The sequence below is a fragment of the Trachypithecus francoisi genome, unplaced genomic scaffold (genome assembly GCF_009764315.1).
Source record: "Trachypithecus francoisi isolate TF-2019V2 unplaced genomic scaffold, Tfra_2.0 Lachesis_group5, whole genome shotgun sequence".
NCBI classification, from domain to species: Eukaryota; Metazoa; Chordata; class Mammalia; order Primates; family Cercopithecidae; genus Trachypithecus; species Trachypithecus francoisi.
This window is the reverse complement of record NW_022681470.1, coordinates 73,171,964-73,194,107: the sequence shown is the minus strand read 5'-3', so window position 1 is coordinate 73,194,107 and position 22,144 is coordinate 73,171,964. Positions and strand designations below refer to the sequence as shown.

At 34.7% G+C, this 22,144-nt stretch overlaps 1 protein-coding gene across 1 annotated transcript in view; it reads left to right on the top strand.

Annotated features, from left to right (window-relative positions):
- The window catches only part of USH2A (usherin), an 809,712-nt gene that overhangs the window by 322,921 nt on the left and 464,647 nt on the right, over positions 1-22,144 (top strand). Inside the window, exons 21-23 of the mRNA XM_033195653.1 lie at positions 9,087-9,217; positions 17,131-17,257; positions 20,506-20,607. Of these exons, the coding sequence (XP_033051544.1) occupies positions 9,087-9,217; positions 17,131-17,257; positions 20,506-20,607 (360 nt within the window). The remainder of the gene's footprint in view (positions 1-9,086; positions 9,218-17,130; positions 17,258-20,505; positions 20,608-22,144) is intronic.

Here is a 22,144-nt window from a genome sequence, read left to right as displayed (position 1 = left end):
CAAGACTCATAAAGTGTGTACAAGAAACACACTTTAAGTACAAAAACATAAATAGCTTAAAAGTAAAAGGATGGAAAAAATAAACCATGAAACACTTATCATAAGAAAATGGTAGTGGTGATATTTATATCAGCCAAAATAACCTTTAAGACCAGTAATATTACTAAATAGACATTTTGTAATGATAGTCAATTGATTAAGAAGAAATTATCCTAAATGTGCTTATATGTAGTAATAGAGTTTCAAAATACATAAAGCAGAAATTTACAAACTAAAGGACAAAACAGACAAATTCTCTCCCATACCTCAAGATTTTTAAATGACTTTCTTAGTACTTAATAAAAGAAGTTGATAAAAATCGGTAAAAATACAGAAAAATCAAACACACTATCAACAAACTTAAGTGATAGTTATTGTACATTTTATACAAAACTGGAAAATGGCTATTGTTTTTCAAATGTACGTGGAAAGTATGTACATTTGAAAGTATGTACACTACAAATATTCTACAGCTAATATGCTGGGCCATAAAAGGGTCTTAATATATTTCAAAAGTTGAAGTCAGAGTATATTCTCTGTTTACATAGAATTAAATTAGAAATCAATCTGAGAATGCTGTCTGGAAATTTTCTAAGTGCTTCAAATTAACACATTTCTAAATGCCCTACCAATTAAGAAAAAGGGATTTTTTTTAACAATTAAAAAATAAAGTATAACATGAGCTTTTTGGAATGTACCTCAAGTAATGCCTGGAGAGAAATGTATAGGTTAAATGGTTATCTTAGAAGACAAAAGCCCAAACTTTCCCAAGCTTCTTAAAACAGTCAAAAAAGAACAAATTAAGTCCAAAGTAGTAAGAAATTTAAAAAATTAAGAGAAAATTGGATATCAATGAAATAGAAACAGAAAGCAAAGCCCAGAACTGATTTGCAAGAATGATGGGTGTTGGGGAGTGGAGAGTGGTAAGGGGAGAGAAGGAGGAGGAGAGAGAACAGGAGAGGAAGAGAGAGAGAGAAATATTTTGGATTAGTTTAAAAAATCTATCAATATGATTTACCACATTAATAGAGGTAATAGTATAGACAAATATAATATTATCTCAATAGAGTTGGAAAATATTTCACAAAATTTTATACCTACTCATAAAGAAAACTTTCAGCAAACTAAGTACAGGAGAGATAAAGGACCACTACAAATATTCTACAGAATATATATACATATATATGTGTGTGTATACGTGTGTGTGTATATATATATGTATATATGAAATGTACACTACAAATATTCTACAGCTAATATGCTAATATGCTGGGCCATAAAACAGGCCATATATATATATATATGTGTGTGTGTGTGTGTGTGTGTGTGAGAAATAGTGCATGTTTTGCTTTTCAGATAGGGATCAAGTTTTCGTTCAAACTTTACCAGTAGTTTTAGCCATTGCGAAAACAATACAATAACATAAATGTCATAAATATTGAAAAGGAAAAGAAAATGTATTTATTTGTCATCGACATAATTTTGTATGTACATGCTTTAAACAATCCTCAAAAAAGTGTTAAAACTAATAAATGAACTTAGAAAGATTGCAGAATATAACATTAATATAAATAAAATTAATTGAACATACACTAACAATAAACAAGTTAAACAAATAAAATTGGATTTAAAAGAATATTGAAAAAACCACTTAAATTTAACAAAATAAATGGAAATATTTGTATAGTCAAAGCTATAAAACATAACTTAGAAAAATCAATGTAAACCTAAATAGATGAAGATTTATCATGTTTGTGGATGAAAAACAAGATATTATTAAAATAGCTATTTTCCTGGTCTATTTATTCATTTAATGTAATTCCAATCAAAATTCAAGCAAGTTTTTTATGAAGAAATTCCCAAGTTGATTCTACAAGTTGAAAGAATATGCAGAGACCTGGAATATCCAAAATACTACTGAATAAAGTATTTAAAAATTGACCAACTTAGTCATCTTATTTCAAGATTTAAAATAAAGCCATAATAATTCAGGCTTTATAGTATTTGTGTAAGTACTGGCAAATTAATCAGAAATAGACTCAGACTTCCAATGTCAATTAAAATTTGAGGGAGCTAAGGCAATTCAATGGGGAGAATACAATCTTTTCAACAAATAGTATTGTATAGTGTGTAGTAGTCAAAAATAATAATAAAGCCTGACCCCCACCTCACATCATTCATACAATTTAATTTGAGATGGATTCATAGACCTAATAAATAAAAGCTGAAATTATAAAGCTTCTAGAAGAAAAATGAGAAAATATCTTGATCATCTTGGTGTTGGTAAAGATTTCTCAGACAAGGTACAAACAAAGCGCTAACCATTAACAAATGATAAATTCAACTTCATCAAAAATATTAAGAAAATGAAAAGGTAAGTCAAAGACCCGATTAGGCTAGGTATATGTTTAACTTAGAATATGCCAAGCAGTTTTCCAAAATGATTGTTTAGTTTTGCATTTACATTAGCAATGTATGAGAGTTTTCATTGCATCACCTGTTCATCAGAATTTGGTGTTTTTAATTTTAGCCATTCTAGTGGGTATGGAGATGTGTCTCATAGTAGTTTTAATTTGCATTTCCCCGATGAATGATGACACTGAACATCTTTCTTGTGAGCCTTGGTTATTTGCATATCAGAATTTTTAGTCAAGTGATTGTTTAGACATTTTGCTCATTTTCCATTGGGTTGCTTGGCTTTTTATTGAGTTGTAGGATTTTTTAATATATTCTACATGTCAATTCTAAGAATTTAAATTTCTGATCAAAGATTTAAACAATTTATAGTAACTTTTTAGCAGCTTTTTCATTCATACTAGGAACTTATATTTCAGGTTCCTTCTCTTGATTTGGAGTTTGGAAGGCAAAATTTTCATCAGCTGAAATGTATTAGTTCTTGATTTCTTTTTGTTCTTACAATACCTTTGTATGGCTATTACTTGACAATTTCCAATCATTTTGAAATATCTTACATTTTCCTGTATCTGCAATAACAAAGTTAAGTTGACTAGAATAAAGGCTTTTGGATGGCTTTTTACGTTTCTTAGTTCAAGAGAGACACATTTGGTTTTTGAAAAATATTTGTGTTGAAGTCTAACACACATACAGAAAAGTGCAAAAAGTAGCAATGTACAGGTTGACTCATTTTTATAACCTGGACAGCCCTGAGTACCCAGCACCCACAGTACAAATAGAAGACTACAGGGCCCCCAGTGGGCCTGCCTTGTGCCCTTTCTAAATCTCAGCCAGGATTACCTCTATCCTGACTTCTAACATCATAGATGGATTTTTGTCTGGTTTTGAACTTGCTATAAATGAGATCATACAGTATATATTCCTGTGTTCTTAGTGTCTCTTACACAATCCGTATTTGTGAGATTCATGTATACAGTTGTTCATTCTCATTGCTATATTTGTTTGTACCGTTGAGTGACGTGTGTACGTTTCAGTTTGAAGGTGTAATTAAAGGTCTTTCTATAAACATACTTGTGTATCTTTTGACCCTATGCATTTGGGTGGGGCTGGATATGGATCCAAGAGTAGAACGGTTGGATAAAAAGATACACATATCAAAAGATACAAGGATAGCTTTTTTTTCTTTTTTTTTGAGAAGGAGTCTTGCTGTGTTGCCCAGGCTGGGGTGCAGTGGCACGTCTCGGCTCACTGCAAGCTCCGCCCCCTGGGTTCATGCCATTCTCCTGTCTCAGCCTCCAGAGTAGCTGGGACTACAGGTGCCTGCCACCACGCCCGGCTAACTTTTTGTATTTTAGTAGAGAAGGGGTTTCACCGTGTTATCCAGGATGGTCTCGATCTCCTGACCTCGTGATCCGCCCACCTCGGCCTCCCAAATTGTTGGGATTACAGGCGTGAGCCACCGCGGCCGGTCCACAAGGATAACTTAATAAATATTGTCAGTTTTTAAAAGAGGTTGTACACTCCAACTAGTAGTTTATGAATACTGCATGTATAGTATTATTACATTATATATTATAAATTTAACATTTTACTTATTTATTTAATATTCTATATAAAAATATAGTTATATGTAATATATACGTGTAGTTGTACATATTTGGCTACACTTTTTGTTTCCTTTTCATTTTAGCCATTCTAATGGATATTTAGTGGTATTGCATTTCATTTTGCATTTCTCAGATGACTAATGATAGCGACCATCTTTTTCATATGTTTTTTCTGGCTATGTATCTTGGTATCCGATATATGTATTGCAAATATCTTCTCTCACTATATCGTTTGTCTTTTCATTCTCTTATTCCTACTTTTTGCTAGCCAAAAGTTGCTAATTCTAGCATGGTCTAATTTATCAAGTTTTCCCTTTATGTTATAGCTTCACATTTACTGTTTAACAATTATTTGCCTAATCCATGGCCCCAACAGTGTATGATTTTTATGATTAAATTTTAAACTTGTAAACTCTCTTACTTGAAAGTTAAATATTTCCATGTAGAACTTGGATTTTGTATATTTTTAGAATGTTAGGCCATGGATGTAAGTTTATTTTACACATCTCATGTATACCATTTGTAAAAAGTATGTATTCCTTAAATATTTCTTGAATGAATGAATAAATATAGAGTTGCATGAAATGGCTGTATTATTTAAACACTAGAAACAAAAAACTGAACTTTAGAACATTTCCTTTCTGTCTCATTTTTTGAAAATTAAAATCTAAATTTCAGCAAGTGAGAAAAATATAATTTTCACTTGTCTGCCCATTTTAGTCAGTGCTTCAGCTGAACACAAACATTAAAAGCAAAAAATATTTTGGCACTGCTGGGCTGTGATCCACAAGTCTTCTTATTCCTGGGCCTGGGATGAAAACACAGTCAAGAGGCAGAGAGGAAGACAAGCTGAACTACACAGCTGTATTAAAATTTCTGCTCTCCTGTGCACACCACATGTCCACTTTCATTTCTTTGGCCAACACAAGGCTAAGTCAATAGTTAGGAATCTGTAAATACATAATCTTCTCATAGGAAAAGAGAGTGTTAATAATTTGGAGTAGTTATGCATGTTACCACTCTGTCTCACGGTAGAGTCAATAATATTTTCTTTAAAATGTTTTATATGTTAATTAAAAGATTATGTTTATATTTAAATATATTCTTTTTTTATTTAGTTCATTTAAAGAATTGATTACATGATTTCAGCATTTGGCTCAAAAGATAGACTTCATCTATATCTATGGCAATAATTATCTAATTGTCAAGAATATGATGTTTCAGTGAACGTGTGCATTTTTAATTTCATCATAGAGTTTGCGCAAAAGACAATCATTCATTATTTATTTTGACAATGTAAAGAGAAAAATGAGAAGATTAAATTATTTGAAAAAGCTGTGGGAAAGTCTCACATACACCATCAAATCCAATTGCCTTTTTTTATACTATAGCTTCCCTTCTTATAAGAAATTTTCCTCGATCTGTGTAAAGTATTATATTTTAGTTGCACTAGCAGTGCATTTTCTCATATAAGCATAAAACTTGAAAATTAAATAATATATTTTAGAAAAACACATGCACTTGCATATTTCTTAAATAGTGCATAATTTTTATGAGATTCCCAAGTATATCTTGTCTAAATATTCCTGTAATTCTTACTGATTTATTTTCATTCGTCAGATTTCTCTTGAATTAAAGACAAGTAGTTGTCTTCCCAGATTGAGCAATTATTGGTGTCTTCCCAACACCCAATTCCTTGCTTTTATTCTCCTCTCTACTGCCACATAGATGACTCCAACACACTGGTAGAGAGTTTTGCTATCTTCATGTTTCAAATTATAGCTATTTTTGTGAAATAACCTCAAGCTGTGTAATTTTATAGGAATAGGATTTATTATAATGTATGATACCAAATATCACATAAAAATGGTGACAGAAAGATAAGATTTCCCAAGTAGTGTTACTCTGAACCACAAGGAGAAAAGCTTAAGTGAAGAAAAGAGTTGGTAGAAACATAATTGTTTTCTGCTCAGGTTGTAGACCAGACTTTATGTCTATGTTTCTGCTGGTAGATGCTTCCTTCTTTTATCTCCCTGGTCTACCCTAACAATTAATTTCTGTGTCTCCCATTTCTTTCTCTATCAGATTCTTCTAATTCGTGTTCTGTAACCACCTTCTGCTCATTCGTTTCCTCAGTCCTTATCACCCAGCAGTCAAGAGTCTGACCATTCTACTCAACTGAAAAAAATTATGTCATTACTGGCTCCATAAGCTTTTCTTCAGTTGTAATTATTCTGGACCTATTGGAAGTGTTTACACAGTTAACTAACCTTGCCTCCTTAAAGTTCCCTCCTATCTAGGCTTCCATTTTACAATATTATCTTGATCTAACTTTATTCTTGCCCTTATTTTTTTTCTTTTCTTAAATGTGGACATTTCCATTAAAGGCTCTTGTTCTTTCTCTATAATCTGTCTCTTAGACATGGCTTTTGATAGGTGATTGCCAATTTATTTTCCTAGCACCATCTTCTCTTCTGAGATTTAGATTCTCATTTCCAAATGGCATATAGAGTTTTCTGCATCATAAGTTCAGTAGGCCTAAAACTAAAGATAATTCCTAACCCCAGATTTCCTTCCTTACCTGACATTTCTATTTCTGTTATTAATACTCCATTTTCCTCAATAATTGGTGAAAAGAATGGACCATTTCGCCCCACACCATCACCTCATATCAATATGACTTAATGTGCCTTTCCTGAAATGTATACAGTTTATCCTTTCAATTATTAATTCAGTTACTTGTCTGTCCTTGTCTTATTCTCCCAAAGCACACCACTCACCTCTTTTCTGTGTAACTAAGTTATGTCTCCTCTGTACATTTCATCATCAATTTTGTTGCCTTAGTCTCAATTTTGAAAATCCTGTTCCTGCTCTCCACTCAAATTTTAATTTCTTCCATTAATTTATGGGATAAGTTTCAAATGGGTGGCTCAATCATTTCAGCGCACTTATTAGGGGAGATGAGAGAGAACAATACATCTAGAGAACAATACTCCTAGTAGTAGGAGTCCAGGTGAGTTTGACTACTGAAAAGCAATTTGTTGGGGCAAACAATTCTATTCTGTGAAGTGGAAGAGTTGCCAGGAAGGACCGCGTCCTTAATCTGACAGCAAGAACACAATGTTCAAGCAGGCCGGAGTAAGAGAATAAGAGAGTCTGTAACAATGAGATATAAAAATCACTAGGTCAAGTTTGTTGAAAATGACCAAGAGCATAAAACGTAGAAGATGGAGATGAAGAAGTCAAGAAGGCCAGGATAAATTTGATTTGCCTTCTTGGAAAATCTAAAGCCTGTATCCTAAACTTAAACTTTGCTGTGACTAAAGGAATGGTACTCTCAAAATAACTTAGAACACAACATTCTTTTTCATCTTTGTCTTCTATACAAACTTCTCAATCCATGTTGTACAGATGTGGGGTCTCACCTATTTCTCCAGATTTATCTAATTCCCTCCTTCACAGCCAGCCTTCCTCAAACTGTCCATACCTCTAGGCCTTTGTACAATTCCCACCAAATCTTTCATATTCTCTGAAAACAAGCTGAAGTATTATATTCTCTAAAACTGTCCTCAATTTCTTTTAATCAGGTATTTTGTATATATCCCTATACCATTGATCACATCGCATTACAGTTTGTTTTTTTTTTTTTTTTTTTTTTTTTTTTTTTTTTAGTGTCTTTTTTCTCAACTAGAACTCAATGTCAGTTATGGGCTTATTAGTTTTTCTTCTTTACCGTGTAGCAGAGTTCAACAAATGTTAGTGTTCCACAGATGTATGTTGAAAAAACGACAGTCCAATGTTCACCAAATGATATCTGCTTTTCTGCCTTCAAATCCTAGCTAAAGTTTTTCTCTTAAGACATGGTTTCTGGGGTAGTTGATGTCTATTGAACCTGAGTCCACCACCACCCACATATGCAGGACTTTTGGTTACCAGCTCAGCCTGAAGGAAGATCTCCTTCCTTTAAATTTTTATTATCCTGGCTGACTGTATTTTTACTTAAATCAGTATTCATTCATTATTCACTATTGTGTTCTTGAGATGTTATTTGATTTTCATATATGGTCTTGAGCTCTTATTTGATTCTCACAGGATAATTTATTAAGACATATGCATTTAATATTTTCAACTACACTGGAAATTATTTGAAAACAGAGATTGTGTCTCTTACCAGTTTTAATACATTAAGCAAAAAGCCTTACACATGGCAAGAGCTCCATAGTATGTGTTGAGTATGTGAGATACTGAGTAGAGTGGAGATGGGGCCATGTAATGGTAGGGGGAAGGCATCATTCATATGACTGGTGATGGGGACATGTAATGGTAGGGGTAAGACATCATTCAGAGAACTGGAGATGGGGACATGTAATGGTAAGGGGAAGGCATCATTCATAGGGCTGTTGCATGTTGCCCCTGCTTCCTAAGTTGTGGAAATTTCTATGAGAACAGAGCAATATATATCCTATGCAGGGCTGGTATGTGCTCTGAAAGGTCAGTAAAGATCCCAGAATTCTGAAGGCTGCAAACCATTTGGTTATAGGATGGTGTTTCAGGAAATTACCTCTATAGGCCACTTCATGGCAGGTCTTTCCAATATTAACTTCTATTACTGAACTGATTATTTGAACTTCATAAATATTTTAAGCAAGATCCACTGTGTTTCTTTCACTCGTGTCAAAAAAACATTTATTTTTATGACTCTCTGATCATGTTTTCACGTTGATACTCTGAGTATCCAATTTTGGGTTGACAATATGTCTTTTTAGGTTGATGAGTTTTGCATAAATTTAAACTTCATTATATATTGATTAGCAGGAAAACAGGCATAAGTTTCCAAGTACTGATTGGCATTTAAAATGGGATATATTTGAAACCAAAGGGCTTAGACCATGCCAGTACATTGCTGTGTATAACTTCCTGACTGTACTCACTACATCATAAATAGTAATGAAAGTAAATGTACATTTATCAGAAAGAATCAACAAAACCCCAGCACTGATTTGCTGATCACACTTGTCTTACCAGGCATTAAGGCCAGCTTTCGAACAAAAGTGCCTGAAGGTTTGATTGTCTTTGCAGCATCACCTGGCAATCAGGAAGAGTATTTTGCACTCCAGTTGAAGAAGGGACGTCTTTATTTTCTTTTTGATCCTCAGGTAAATGAGTACTCATAAAAGTTAATATTTTTGAGAATTTAGTATGTGCCCGGTACTGAGGTAAATGCTTCTGTTTTCACACTGAAACTTCATTCAAACCTTGTAAGGTAGGTACTATTATTATCCCCATTTTGCCAATCAAGAAAATGAAACTTACAAAAGTAATGTGACTTGCCCTCAGCTAAAATAGCGGAGTTAACTTTTAAACCATCATGGTCCGACTGAGAATCTATGTGCTTAACAACCAAAATGCCACCTTATAATGAAGATTAAAACTTTTAAATAAATTTAAACAGCTCTATTTTTATTTTTCTTAATAGCAAAAAAATCATGTCCCCTTTTCATCCTTCCGTGTCTTTCTTTTTTCATTGTTTCACCAGCAAATATTTAAGTGGCTATCAGGTACTATTGTGCTGGGCGTTGCAGACTACCATAGTTTAAAAGTTAAATATGACCACGCCCCTGTGAAAAAAATCTGCAAAGGATACAGCAAAATAATCACTTTAAAATGTTTATAAATTATATCAAAATAAAGATTTAGGATGCTATGTATTATAGGAACAAAAATAAATAAATTGTTTTCTGAGTTGTCAATTTTCTCTGGAAATGTGATATTTAACTGAGATACAAATCAATGAAGAAAAATTGGTCAGAACAAGAGCATACATCTGTATTTGAGGGTGCATATTTCAGGTGGGGCAGTACAGGGGAGATACTGATCTCCACCTGGGAAGGTGCTGAACATAAAGTTTCCAGGCAAAGTGAGCAACAAATGTTAAGGAAATAGCAAATATTAAGTGCCTGAGGTGGATGAGAGCATGGCACATTTAGTACACTGAGATGAATCTGATATAGTTGGGAACAGAGACAAAGGGAAAGGTTGAAGATTGAAAAGCTGTGTAGAAACCAAGTCATTTAAGGCCTTGTAAGCGAATGTGAGGATTTGAATTTTTCCTAAGGGTGCTGGGAAAGCACTGAACAATTGTCTTCACTTGAGTTAAACAAATATCAGTGAGCATTTGATATTAGGTATTGTATTAGGCATGTGAGTAGTTGAGAAATGAGTAAGACTAAGTAAAAGATATTAGCTTTCCATTTTCTTAGTTCTTCAACTTAAAACTGATGTGTTTACCAAATAAACGTTTTACGTTTTATTGATAAAGCAGGCACAACGTTCACCCTTGGATCCAAGTTGCATCTAGGATCATGGACTAAGTAATGTGGCTGAGGATCTCAGCCTCATGTGCCCCGGAGATCCATTGACCTTAGAGAGGAAAGGCAGGGCCTATTGTACCAAGTGTACCTGAGGACCCTACCAGCCTCAAAAAGCAGGCCAAGGTCCCCCTGCTTTATGAAGCTGAGAGAGCCACACAGTGGCCAGTTGAAGGACCAGGGGCAGAAAGGCTCCTTCCTCACGACTTGATAGAGGCCCGCTAACTCCCTGGCTGGTGCACTGTAGGTCCTCAGACACAAAGATTTCTGAGTGTCCCCTTGTAAGGCAGCTTCTTAAAGGATGCCAGCAGGTGGGCAGTGAGTAAGCAAAAGGAAATAGCATCACACCTAAGCAGGTCCCGCAGCCAGAGGGAAAGGAGGAAGCAGCAGCTATCGCAGAAGGCAAGACAGATGGCAACTGAAAAAAATAAAAAAAAAGAATCAGCTGAAGTTGATTCAATTACATAAAGGAAAATATTATTTTTTATTTGAAAACTTTAAGTGGATTAATTAGAGGAGAGACACTTTGAGCCTCAGATTAGTAGGTCAGAAGATTAAGTTGAAGAAATCTCTCAAAATACATAATAAAAATGTGACACAAACAAGAAAGATAGATACAACTACTGTCACTAAGAAGCGATTCAGAAGGAGAACAAAAAGCACATGCTCGAGAAAAACAGGGATAACATAAAATGATGAAACAAAAATAGGAGAGAATATCTGATTTAAGAGGGAATTTAGTATATATCCACTGAAAAGACTCATCAATTTCCTGTCAAGATTAAGCAAAGTTAATACTTCTGTGAGACCTCTTTGTGCCAGGCATTATTGTAAGTGCTCTCTCTATATGTAAATTTACACATTTTCATACACACATATACCCATACACACACACCTACACACGCACATAAACTCATTTGAACTTTTCAACAACTCTATGAGGTAGATACTCTTAATAAACCCATTTTACAGGTGAGGAATCTGGGTCACAGGTAAGTTAATTTTCCCCAAGTCACAACCCTAATAAGTGACCAAGCCAGGTTATAAACACAAGCAACTGAGCTCCAAAGACCATGATTTTAGCTACAATGCTATACTACTTTTCAACATGAAAGAAATATGGCTGTTGATATTCATAAATTCAGAAAAAATCCATCTGTGCACTGTTCACTGAAAGAAATATTTCAGTAAGTAATCTAGCCAAAAGGAAAAATAACAGAGTCAGAAATATAAAAAGAAGAAGCATCAGTGAATAATAAATCTAGCAATATTAAGCTATGCCTAAATATTTAATGATAGAGTGACTAGAACTCTGTTTTACAGTGACAAATAAGAATCTTTGAAATAGAAGAGAAGTATAGCAAAGGCAAGAAAAAAAAACGTGAATAATCATTTGTTGCTAAAATTAGTAAGAATTGAAGGAGAGGAAAAATGAGTGAATTAAAAGTTCTGAAGGTATCAGCTGAGTGGTGGGGTGTGGGTGGAATAAGGGAATAGGTTATACTGATGTTTTGTTTTCTTAAAATAAATAGGGCAAATGTTTGATTTTAAATGTTATAGAAAAATAAGTTAGTTACTACTAATAAAAAAGTGTTCTGCAGGACATCCAAATTAACAAGGTTAGAAAGGAGAGCAAATGCTAAGTTAAAAAAATCAACAAAAATCAGAAAAAGAAAGGGGAGAGTACAGTAAAATAGAAGACTGTTAGTGAGAAAGAAAAATCTGGCTTTTCCCCTTTAACCAGTTAGTATCTGGAGATATTTAAGAAGAAGCCAGATGGAGAAAAACTAATCACGGGACCACTTATTTATAGAGCGTTAAAGTATACAAAGTGGGTTCCCATGAATGATCTCATTTCATTCTTGAAGTAGCCCCTTGAGGTTGACATTGTTTTCATCCGTGCTTTAGATGAAGTGGCTTAACTAGTGTCATAGAGTGGTTTAGGGATAGAACTAGCACTGAATTCAATTATTTGAATAGCACTGAATTATTTCATTCAATGAAATTTTGCTAAGAATTTATTGGACTTCACAGTTATGCACTGGGAACACAGAAATGAACAGAATGACACTCATTGGAATTCTGGCCATTGGTTGTTCATCACAGATTTTGAGTATTTATAGTCACCCCCTACCAAACATGGAACAGTCATCGGAGAATTAATCCAAAAATGATTTCCCCAAATCTGAAGCATGATTGCCATCTCTTTTGACATGTGGTGTTGCTTTTTCTGAAGGATTCGATACCTTAAAACTCTGTAGGATAGGAGGGTAAAGAGGTCAAACTGCTTAACTGAGAATGGCTGCCAGGAAACTCATCTGGCAGGTCTCATCTTTTTCATCTCCTTTACGGTGATCACCTGGACAGGCTGGTGCAAAGCGTGGTAATAGAGTTCAGGGAAACATTCACAGGGCATTGCCCCTCATTTCTGTCCCCTTACCCTTCTCATTCACACAATTACTTAGAGTGCTCATCACTGCTATTAGCTTTCCCAGTTGCTCTCTCTACCCTGTGTAGCCAAACCCTAAGCTGTAGACATGGTCCATAGGTGCCCACCAAGTATTAATAAAATTATTAAAGCCTCTGGGTGCGGTGGCTCATACCTGTAATCCTAGCACTTTGGGAGGCCGAGGTGGGTGGATCACGAGGTCAGGAGTTCAAGACCAGCCTGGTTAAGATGGTGAAACCCTGTCTGTACTAAAAATACAAAACTTAGCTGGATGTGGTGGCAGGTGCCTGTAATCCCAGCTACTCGGGAGACTGAGGCAGAGAATTGCTTGAACCTGGGAGGTGGAGGTTGCTGTGAGCTGAGATTGAGCCACTGCACTTCAGCCTGGGCAACAGAGCAAGACCCTGTCTCCAAAAAAAATTGCTAAAACCAAGTTGGGGGCTAAAGGAGTGGGGAGGGTTTAATGATGTCTAGTAAGTAAATTTTTATCTGAAGTAGTATCTCTCCATAAAGTAAAAGCTGCTTGAGTTTTCAGGAAAGTGACATTTTATTTATTGTTTAAAATACAAGGTATGGGTTGAGCAGGATGGCCTTGGGATCTAGCTGAGAAAATGTAATCAGATGCATTACACTAAGTGCTCATGGGTCATGATGCTAACTATATATGAAACAATGAGCTCATGCTAGCAAGGACTGTGTCTTTCCTTACCTCCAAGGAATTTATACTCTAAAGCAGGTACTAAACATATTTTCTAAATTTATAATGAAGCCCCACTCATTTTTAGACAAAGAAGTGTTAAAACTGAGGGATGGCGAAAATTTTGAATACTCTTCTCTTATTTGCTCTCCTTTTCCAAAGTAATATCAGTGCAGCTTCTTGTATGAAGTTAGAGCTACCCTGGATTTAAAAAAGTATAGAAGTTTATTTCATATGCCTTCTATTGGCATTACATTTATTTATATTTTAAATACTTTGGGTACCACTTTAAGCCAGTTTTTATCCTCTAATCTTTAAATGAGGATGAGATTATCTAGTGAATACTTTACTGTACTCATGACACAAGTAATTATGTACTTAGTGTGTCTTTCTTATCAGACTGCATGATCCAGTGAGGGCAAAGTCTATGAATGTTTTATCCACAGATACTTCTTCAGGACTTAGAACAGTCTTTGGAACATAGTAGATGCTCAGTAAATACATGACCATTGACAAATTACCTGGTTGACTGACTCAAAAACGGTTGGTAAGATACTACTACTACTCATAACTGAAGAAAATTATCAATTTTTCTGGGTTAAAACGTCTAGCTTGTGATGATTACATAAAGCTTTAGTTTTTTTTTTTTTTTTTTGAAAAAATTAGAAAAAAAGTCTTGCTGTTTTGCTCAGGTTGGTCTCGAACTCCTGGCCTCAAGCAATCCTTCCACCTTGGTCTCTCAAAGTGCTAGGATTATAGACATGAGCCACCATGCCCAGTCTTGTTTAAACTTCTCTGTTTTTCAGATAATTTGATTTTTATCAGGAAACAATAAGATGGTTATTTTTAAATTGTTTTTACTGAATTCGTTCAAAATAGCTAAATTTTGAATTATGAAGAGAATTTCAAGAAATTTTAAAGTAATTAACACATATTTATAAAATAACATGAAATCATCATGTACTTTGCTCTTTTTTAAATTTCTTAATAAAATCAGTAATAAAATCGTTATATAGCAATTTAATACAATGTAGAGGCTATAGATATAAAAATGTATTTGGTTTGTCATCCAACTATCCAAGGTATTCTATTGAATAAATATTTAGGGAAAGGAAGATTCTTCATAGTACATAAAATTAGAAATGTGTTTGTATATTACAAACTGGACATTTGCCATTGTTAAAAGGTACAATAAAAAAAGTTAACTACAACTTTTAATTACTGTATTTTTTGTTATCTCCAACAATTAGCTATAATATTCCCATTCTTCATTTAATTAAATTCAATTGAATATACTTCACCAGATAATACTTTAGTGACCAGTAATGATCCATGTTAATCCCTTAAATATTCTATGTTCAGTGACATTAACAGGAAATTCACATCATATTCTGGCTTTACTTGGAAGGAAACTGTGAGAATGAAAGCTTTAAAACAATTCCGAATAGCATCTGTTGAATGTGTCTGATATGTTCCAAATAGAAAGAACAACATGAATAATATGACACCAGAAGTCATCACAGAATTTTTCTTTCCTTTTCATTGGTGGGGGAAGTAATCTTAAAATAATCTTCAAAAAATGATATTCTAAACTGCTGTAAGTATAAAGTGAGTTTGGCATGCTGAGGCTGTAGGTAATGAACTTGAATTTGTCTCCAATAAATGTGATTTCTGATGTAGAGAACTATTAATGCTTCAGATTGTTGCCAAACAAAATATGAAGAACCACTTACTCAGACACCTGATCTTTAGAATGCAGCATCATTTGTAACAATTTTAACGCTAACTAAGTACACTTTGATGAGACAGCATTTAATAAAATGCTCATTAATTTCATCATTAGCAAGGCTATGCTAAGAAGTAAGCCAGTTTCTTATGTCACGCCCAATTAGCATCCCATGCTAGTAATCCCATTAGTATTGTTGAATTCACTAATGGAAAAACTAATGGGTATGCTACCAGGGCACATTAATTGGGCACGACACCAGTTCTGGTTTTAATTATTAAACTACGATAATGAAATGTGTGTTTGTAAAATATTAAAATGTTGGAATAGGGTTGAAGAAAATAAAAGGGTATGAAGACAAAACAGATATAAGGAAAGTCAGCCTGCAAAAATACAAAGACTAGAACTTGCCAGATGGTCATGTTTCTAGCTGATGGAGTTGTCTGTAAAAGTTGGGATATTGTCCATGTGAGAGGCAACCCACTCATACTCATGGGAAATTAAAAGCTTTTTTTTTTTTTTTTTAACTTTGGTAACATGAAATTCTGTATATCATACATGTTGTCAAGCTCTTTATGAGGCCTGACAGGAGCCAATTAAATGTGTAGAGTGGACATGTTATATCACAGAAGCCATTTCAGAGAAAGATAAACAGAAATCATACTAAACATGGAACGATTAACATTGTATGTTTTTCAATATACATCTTCAGCTTCATTACATCAAACAATTATCTATTTTCTCTTTTTGAAAAAACTGTATAGCAAAATTATTAGAGTTTGGTAAAATTTTCTGCTAATTAAATGTTTTGATAATATTTTACCCAATCTTATTTTTTAATTTTTAAAGATTTTAATAGAATGAGATTTATTCTTGCTAAGTAAATCAACTTTATTAAGAAGAAAATTCATTCCCATTTAGAAGTTTTAGAGTAATTTCTGTTTTAGTTTTCTTTAATAGTAGTACTAGTAGCCGTTGGTGACAAAGTTGGGATATCTGTCACTTAGTCTTATTCTCTTAACACTGAAAATGTTACTATAGGTAACCAAGGCTACTATAACATACTGGAAAAGTGTTTACTTTTCTTGAAAGTAGTGACATGGCAGGCATCTGTTCTATTTCTCAGTTTATTATTATTATTATTATTATTATTACCTCCTATTTGCTAAACTCTGTTCTTAATATCTGCCATTTCCTATCTCTTATCATTTAGGAACACATTTTTAACTATTATATGATTACCTTAGCCAGAACTAGAAATATTGGATTTTGGCTTCAAAGCATCGTGTATTATGTTTAACTCCACCCTTATGTTTAATGTATCATAACTGACTAGTTTTTAAGGTGAATGTCATTCCCGTTTGTTATTGATAGCTTTGTGAAGATAAGAATGACTTGTCTGACATCTCTCTATCTTCAGAACTCATTTTGAGTGGGATTTTATTAGTTTTAAATTCTTCTCTTCTTTTTCATATTTACACCATGAAAAGTAAAGTCTAAAATTTTAGAATAGAAAATTCTTTACCTTTCTGATGAATAGCTATATTCATCAGAAAATGCAAGTGGTTTTGTAAGAAATTCTTATTGCAAAGATGAGACCTTTACAGATCTGTGCACTGTGGTGCTCAGGGAAGTATTAATACATCACAGGGAAGCCAAAATGATGCTAGACATCAACTTTAATTTTGAGTTCTGTTTGAAATATATGCATGCTTGTATCAGGATCATAATTTTGAAACCTGTAAATTGGTTTATAACAAACATATAAGTGTGTGTTTATGTGTAGATATGTGTATATAAACATTTATTTATTCATTCATTCCCTTAAGGGGTCACCAGTGGAAGTAACTACAACTAATGATCATGGTAAACAATATAGTGATGGAAAATGGCATGAAATAATTGCTATTAGGCATCAGGCTTTTGGCCAAATCACTCTTGATGGGATATATATGGGTAAGTAATTTTTGATATGTATAAATAGCCCTGTTGATATGTTGGTGTTGCCATACTTTTCTGTTGTTTATATTCCTACATCCTTATTTCACCATCATTTCTACTCAATTTCATCTATATTGCTGTTGAATTTGCCTTTGGGATGCTCCTAAAATGATGAAGTCTGGCAACCAGTTTTTCATCCATGAAGGTCTTTAGTTAAAAAAAAAAAAAGAAAGAAAAGAATGAAGTCACCTATGTCTAAGTTACCTATGTCTTTTACAGTTCTCTACAATTTGCATGGACCTTTAGTTATGTTCTCTCATGTAACTTTTGACTTCCATAAAGCAAGGAAAGTAGAGGAAAGCAGTTTTTGCCTGCATTTGGAGATGAGGAAACCAGTGCTGAGAAAAAAAGTGAATATTATTTCCTAACTTACACAGTTGACAGGAAGCATTCTTGGGACACACATCCTGTTTTTTTCACATTTTAGTTTTTGCTCCAGCCTACCCTATCTGCCACATTTATGTAATTATTACATAGTCACTGTACCTGTATAATGATGCAGGCTTTTATTAAATCATTCAGGAAATATATAATTTTAATCAGTACCTATTATGTTTCAGGTATTGTTCTAGGCACTCTGGATACAAGGAGCACAGAGAACACTGTAAAACTTACATTTTTGGGCAGGAATGGGGCAGCAAAATACAGAAAAATAAATTTAAACAAATATCAAGTGGTGATAAATTCTGAGAACGAAAAAGCAAGATGAGAGGGAAAGTTGTGTGTGGGTGTATGTGCGGGTGTGTGTGGGTGTGTGTGTTAAGAAAGTTCTCTCTGATATAGACCAATGGAACAGAACAGAACCCTCAGAAATAATACCACACATCTACAACCATCTGATCTTCGACACACCTGACAAAAACAAGAAATGGGGAAAGGATTCCCTATTTAATAAATGGTGCTGGGAAAACTGGCTAGCCACATGTAGAAAGCTGACACTGGATCCCTTCCTTACACCTTATACAAAAATTAATTCAAGATGGATCAGAGACTTAAATGTTAGACCTAAAACCATAAAAACCCTAGAAGAAAACCTAGGCAATACCATTCAGGACATAGGCATGGGCAAGGACTTCATGACTAAAACATCAAAAGCAATGGCAACAAAAGCCAAAGTTGACAAATGGGATCTCATTAAACTAAAGAGTTTCTGCACAGCAAAAGAAACTACCATCAGAGTGAACAGGCAACCTACAGAATGGGAGAAAATTTTTGCAAACTACTCATCTGACAAAGGGCTAATATTCAAAATCTACAAAGAATTCAAACAAATTTACAAGAAAAAAACAAACAACCCCATCAAAAAGTGGAGAAAGGATATGAACAGACGCTTCTCAAAAGAAGAGATTTATACAGCCAACAGACACATGAAAAAATGCTCATCATCACTGGCCATCAGAGAAATGCAAATCAAAACCACAATGAGATACATCTCACGCCAGTTCATGTCCTTTGTAGGGACATGGATGAAGCTGGAAACCATCATTCTCAGCAAACTATCTCAAGGACAAAAAACTAAACACCACATGTTCTCACTCATAGGTGGGAATTAACGATGAGAACACTTGGACACAGGAAGGGGAACATCACACAGAGGGGCCTGTTGTAGGGTGGGAGGAGGTGGAGGGATAGCATTAGGAGATATACTTAATGTAAATGATGAGTTAATGGATGCAGCACACCAACATGGCACATGTATACATAAGTAACAAACCTGCACGTTGTGCACATGTACCCTAGAACTTAAAGTATAATTTAAAAAAAAAAAGAAAGAAAGAAAGAAAAGGTCTCTCTGATGAGGTGACATTTGAGCAGAGACCTGAAGGGACAAAGGAGCAAACCATGTAAATATCCAGGAAGAGGATGCTTTGGGTTGAGAGGCCAGCAAGTATCAGGGCCCTGAGGTGAGAGCACACTACATGTGGCATGTCAAGGACTGACAAGAAGGCCAGTGTAGGAAAGAGGGTGTGAAAGGGCTAATGACAGGACATAAGATCACAGAGGCCATTAGAGATTAGATCATATGGGACCTTGTGGACTTTTACTGTGAAAGAAGGAAACTGTTGAAGGATTTTGAGGGAAGAATGACATGATATGACTGCTTTCTTTAAAAGGATCACACGAGCTGCTCTTCTGAGAATAAATTATAAGGGGAATGAGGGTGAAAGCATGGAGATCAGTTAATAGGCTTCTGCAATAACTCTGTGTTAATTCAGACAAGAAATCATGGAGACCTGAACAAGGGTGATAATTGAAGATATAATAAGAAGTATTCAGATTCTGGTTATATTGTGAATGTCAAATTAACAGGATTTGATGATGAGATTGAGGCAGAATAGGGGTTGGTAAACTATCATCATGGTCTAAATCTAGTTCATGCCTGTCTTTGTAAAGTTTTATTGGAGCACAACTACACCCATTCACTGATGTATTATCTATGGCTGCTTGAGTCAGAATAGTCTACAAAGACACTATCTGGTCTTTGACAGAGTTTACTGGCCATTAATGTAGAGCAAGCCTGTCAGGTTTGGGTCTCAGGCAACTGGAAGAATGCAGCTGCCAAAACCAGGGAGTGCACGATTGTGGGAGAAGCAGGTTTGGAGAGAGACGTTCAAAGTTCACTTGTTAACATGTTAAGGCTGAGATTTCTGAGACATCCACGGGGAGATATCAGGCAGGCTGATCAAGAAACAAGTCTGAGTTCTGAAGTCAGAACTTCCAGCAAAGGATGGTATTGAAAGCCAAGGGAACAGATGTAAGTAGGGCTAATTGGAGTGGATTAGGCTCTGGAAAAACAAACACAAATAGCTTTGCCTCTCCTCTCAAAGAAGGTGGGCATTAGAAATATGAATAGGGATTTCCATTGTTATGCCACACAGTCAGAAAACCAGGTTACCCTGGCCTTTGTCCCTGGTAGTTCATACTGGAACCCAGCCCACTACTCATCCCTCTAGAGTACTTAGGGGGTCCCTATGGGTAGAGAAAGGAAGAGGCCTGAGATGGAGGCAGTCTGGATCATTCCAACGTCATGATGCTGGGATGTTGAGGAAGAGCCAATGAAGAAAAGTAATGAACAGGCAATGAGGAGAGAGGAGAACCAAGAGAGTAGTATCCCGAAGGCTGGTGAAGGATTTTATTATTTGATGAGTTAGTAAAAATAGAGTATCCTGGTGAAGGTGTGTTTCTCATCTCCTGTTCTCTAGGTTCCTCTGCCATCCTGAATGGTAGTACCGTTATTGGAGATAACACAGGAGTCTTTCTGGGAGGGCTGCCGCAAAGTTATACCATCCTCAGGAAGGATTCTGGTGAGTTTAGTAAGGTATATTATATATTGTCATCCAAACTTAGAATAGAACCAGTTTACATTATTTTAAAGTAAGAATAAGTATTATGTTCTACTTCATGCTATATTTTCTATATTAAAGTGCCAAAAATTTCCTTTAGGTCTCTCTTTTTTTTTTTTAAAAGGAACCGTGTATTCCATATGACTTGTATTTATATTGTTAGTACCCAGTTTTTGATATATAAAAGGAATTCATTAAAACTTTTGCTGAAATGAATTATAATACTTTCAGTCAAAGGTATGTTATTTTAGGACTTATGCATCGTTTTTTGTAAGATTTTAAATTGAATGTGAAACAACACAGAAATGGAAAACTACGAGCTTGATTTATACTCTAAATAGGGTGAAGAACATTCCCTGAATACTATGTGATAGGCACTAAACCAATCCCTAGATATTCATAGATGAATAAAATGTGGTCTTTATCACAATAGAGGTCACAGGCGTATAAACAGGTAATTCCAACCTAATGCCGTAAGTGCTATAATTGAGCTATAGACAAAGTGATTCTCATATTTTTAGGACAAGAGCACAAGAACATATTCTAAAATGCAACTAATTAAGACGAACATGAATGGAATTAACCTTAGGTAGGAAAAAATATCATCCTTCAAACGCAAATGCTAATAATTCTAGGATTGTTTCCCAAGTCCTCATTAAGAATCACAGGGTGCTTCCAAGTCTCTCCCAGGAAGTTAAAATATAACTACATAAATATTACAAATAAGCTAGGACCCAGATAAGTATAATTTGTTCATGGGTTGTAGTCTTCAGGGAATCATGATGAAGATCAAAAGGAATAGAAAGTGTTCATCAAATTTAGGAGAAGGGTATAATTGAATTCTCAAGGCTGATTATCGTTACCTCCTCAGAAATGTCTCTAGATTAGACAGGGTTTTCATTCAACTACTTGAGACTGATAGAGAAGTCCCTCTAGTGCGCGTGCGCGTGCACACACACACACACACACACACACACACAGCCTTTGTTTTTTGCCCTTCTGGGAAATAGTATTTTCAGGTACTAGAAGGAGAGAATATCCTGATACTAAGTACCCTTCCTGTAAAGGACACATCTCCATTATGAATGAACAATTTTACTTTGTCTATGTAAATTGGCCTTATAAAACTCTCATAAACTCAAAGCTGAAAACTAAGCTTTGCCCTCATAGGAAAGGAGGTGGCTGTGTGAAATTCGACTTCAGTGTGCCTTCTCCTCCTCTTGATTTTTTTCTTGCTTTTTCTCTAAATCACTCATTTGCACATTTTCTGTCTCAACCTTCTGTTATCACCCTATTCACTTTATTTATGAACCCCACATCTACCTGGTCTGGAGAGTTCCACATTCAACGTCAACACTATATACATTTCCAAAAAATGAAACCAAATTATTGATTTACTTCAGTAACAGACTGGTTCATAGATGAGGAATCTAAACTACAAACTACATATTAAATAGAAACACTCCCTTCAAATCTAACTTTTAAAGTTATAGTACTT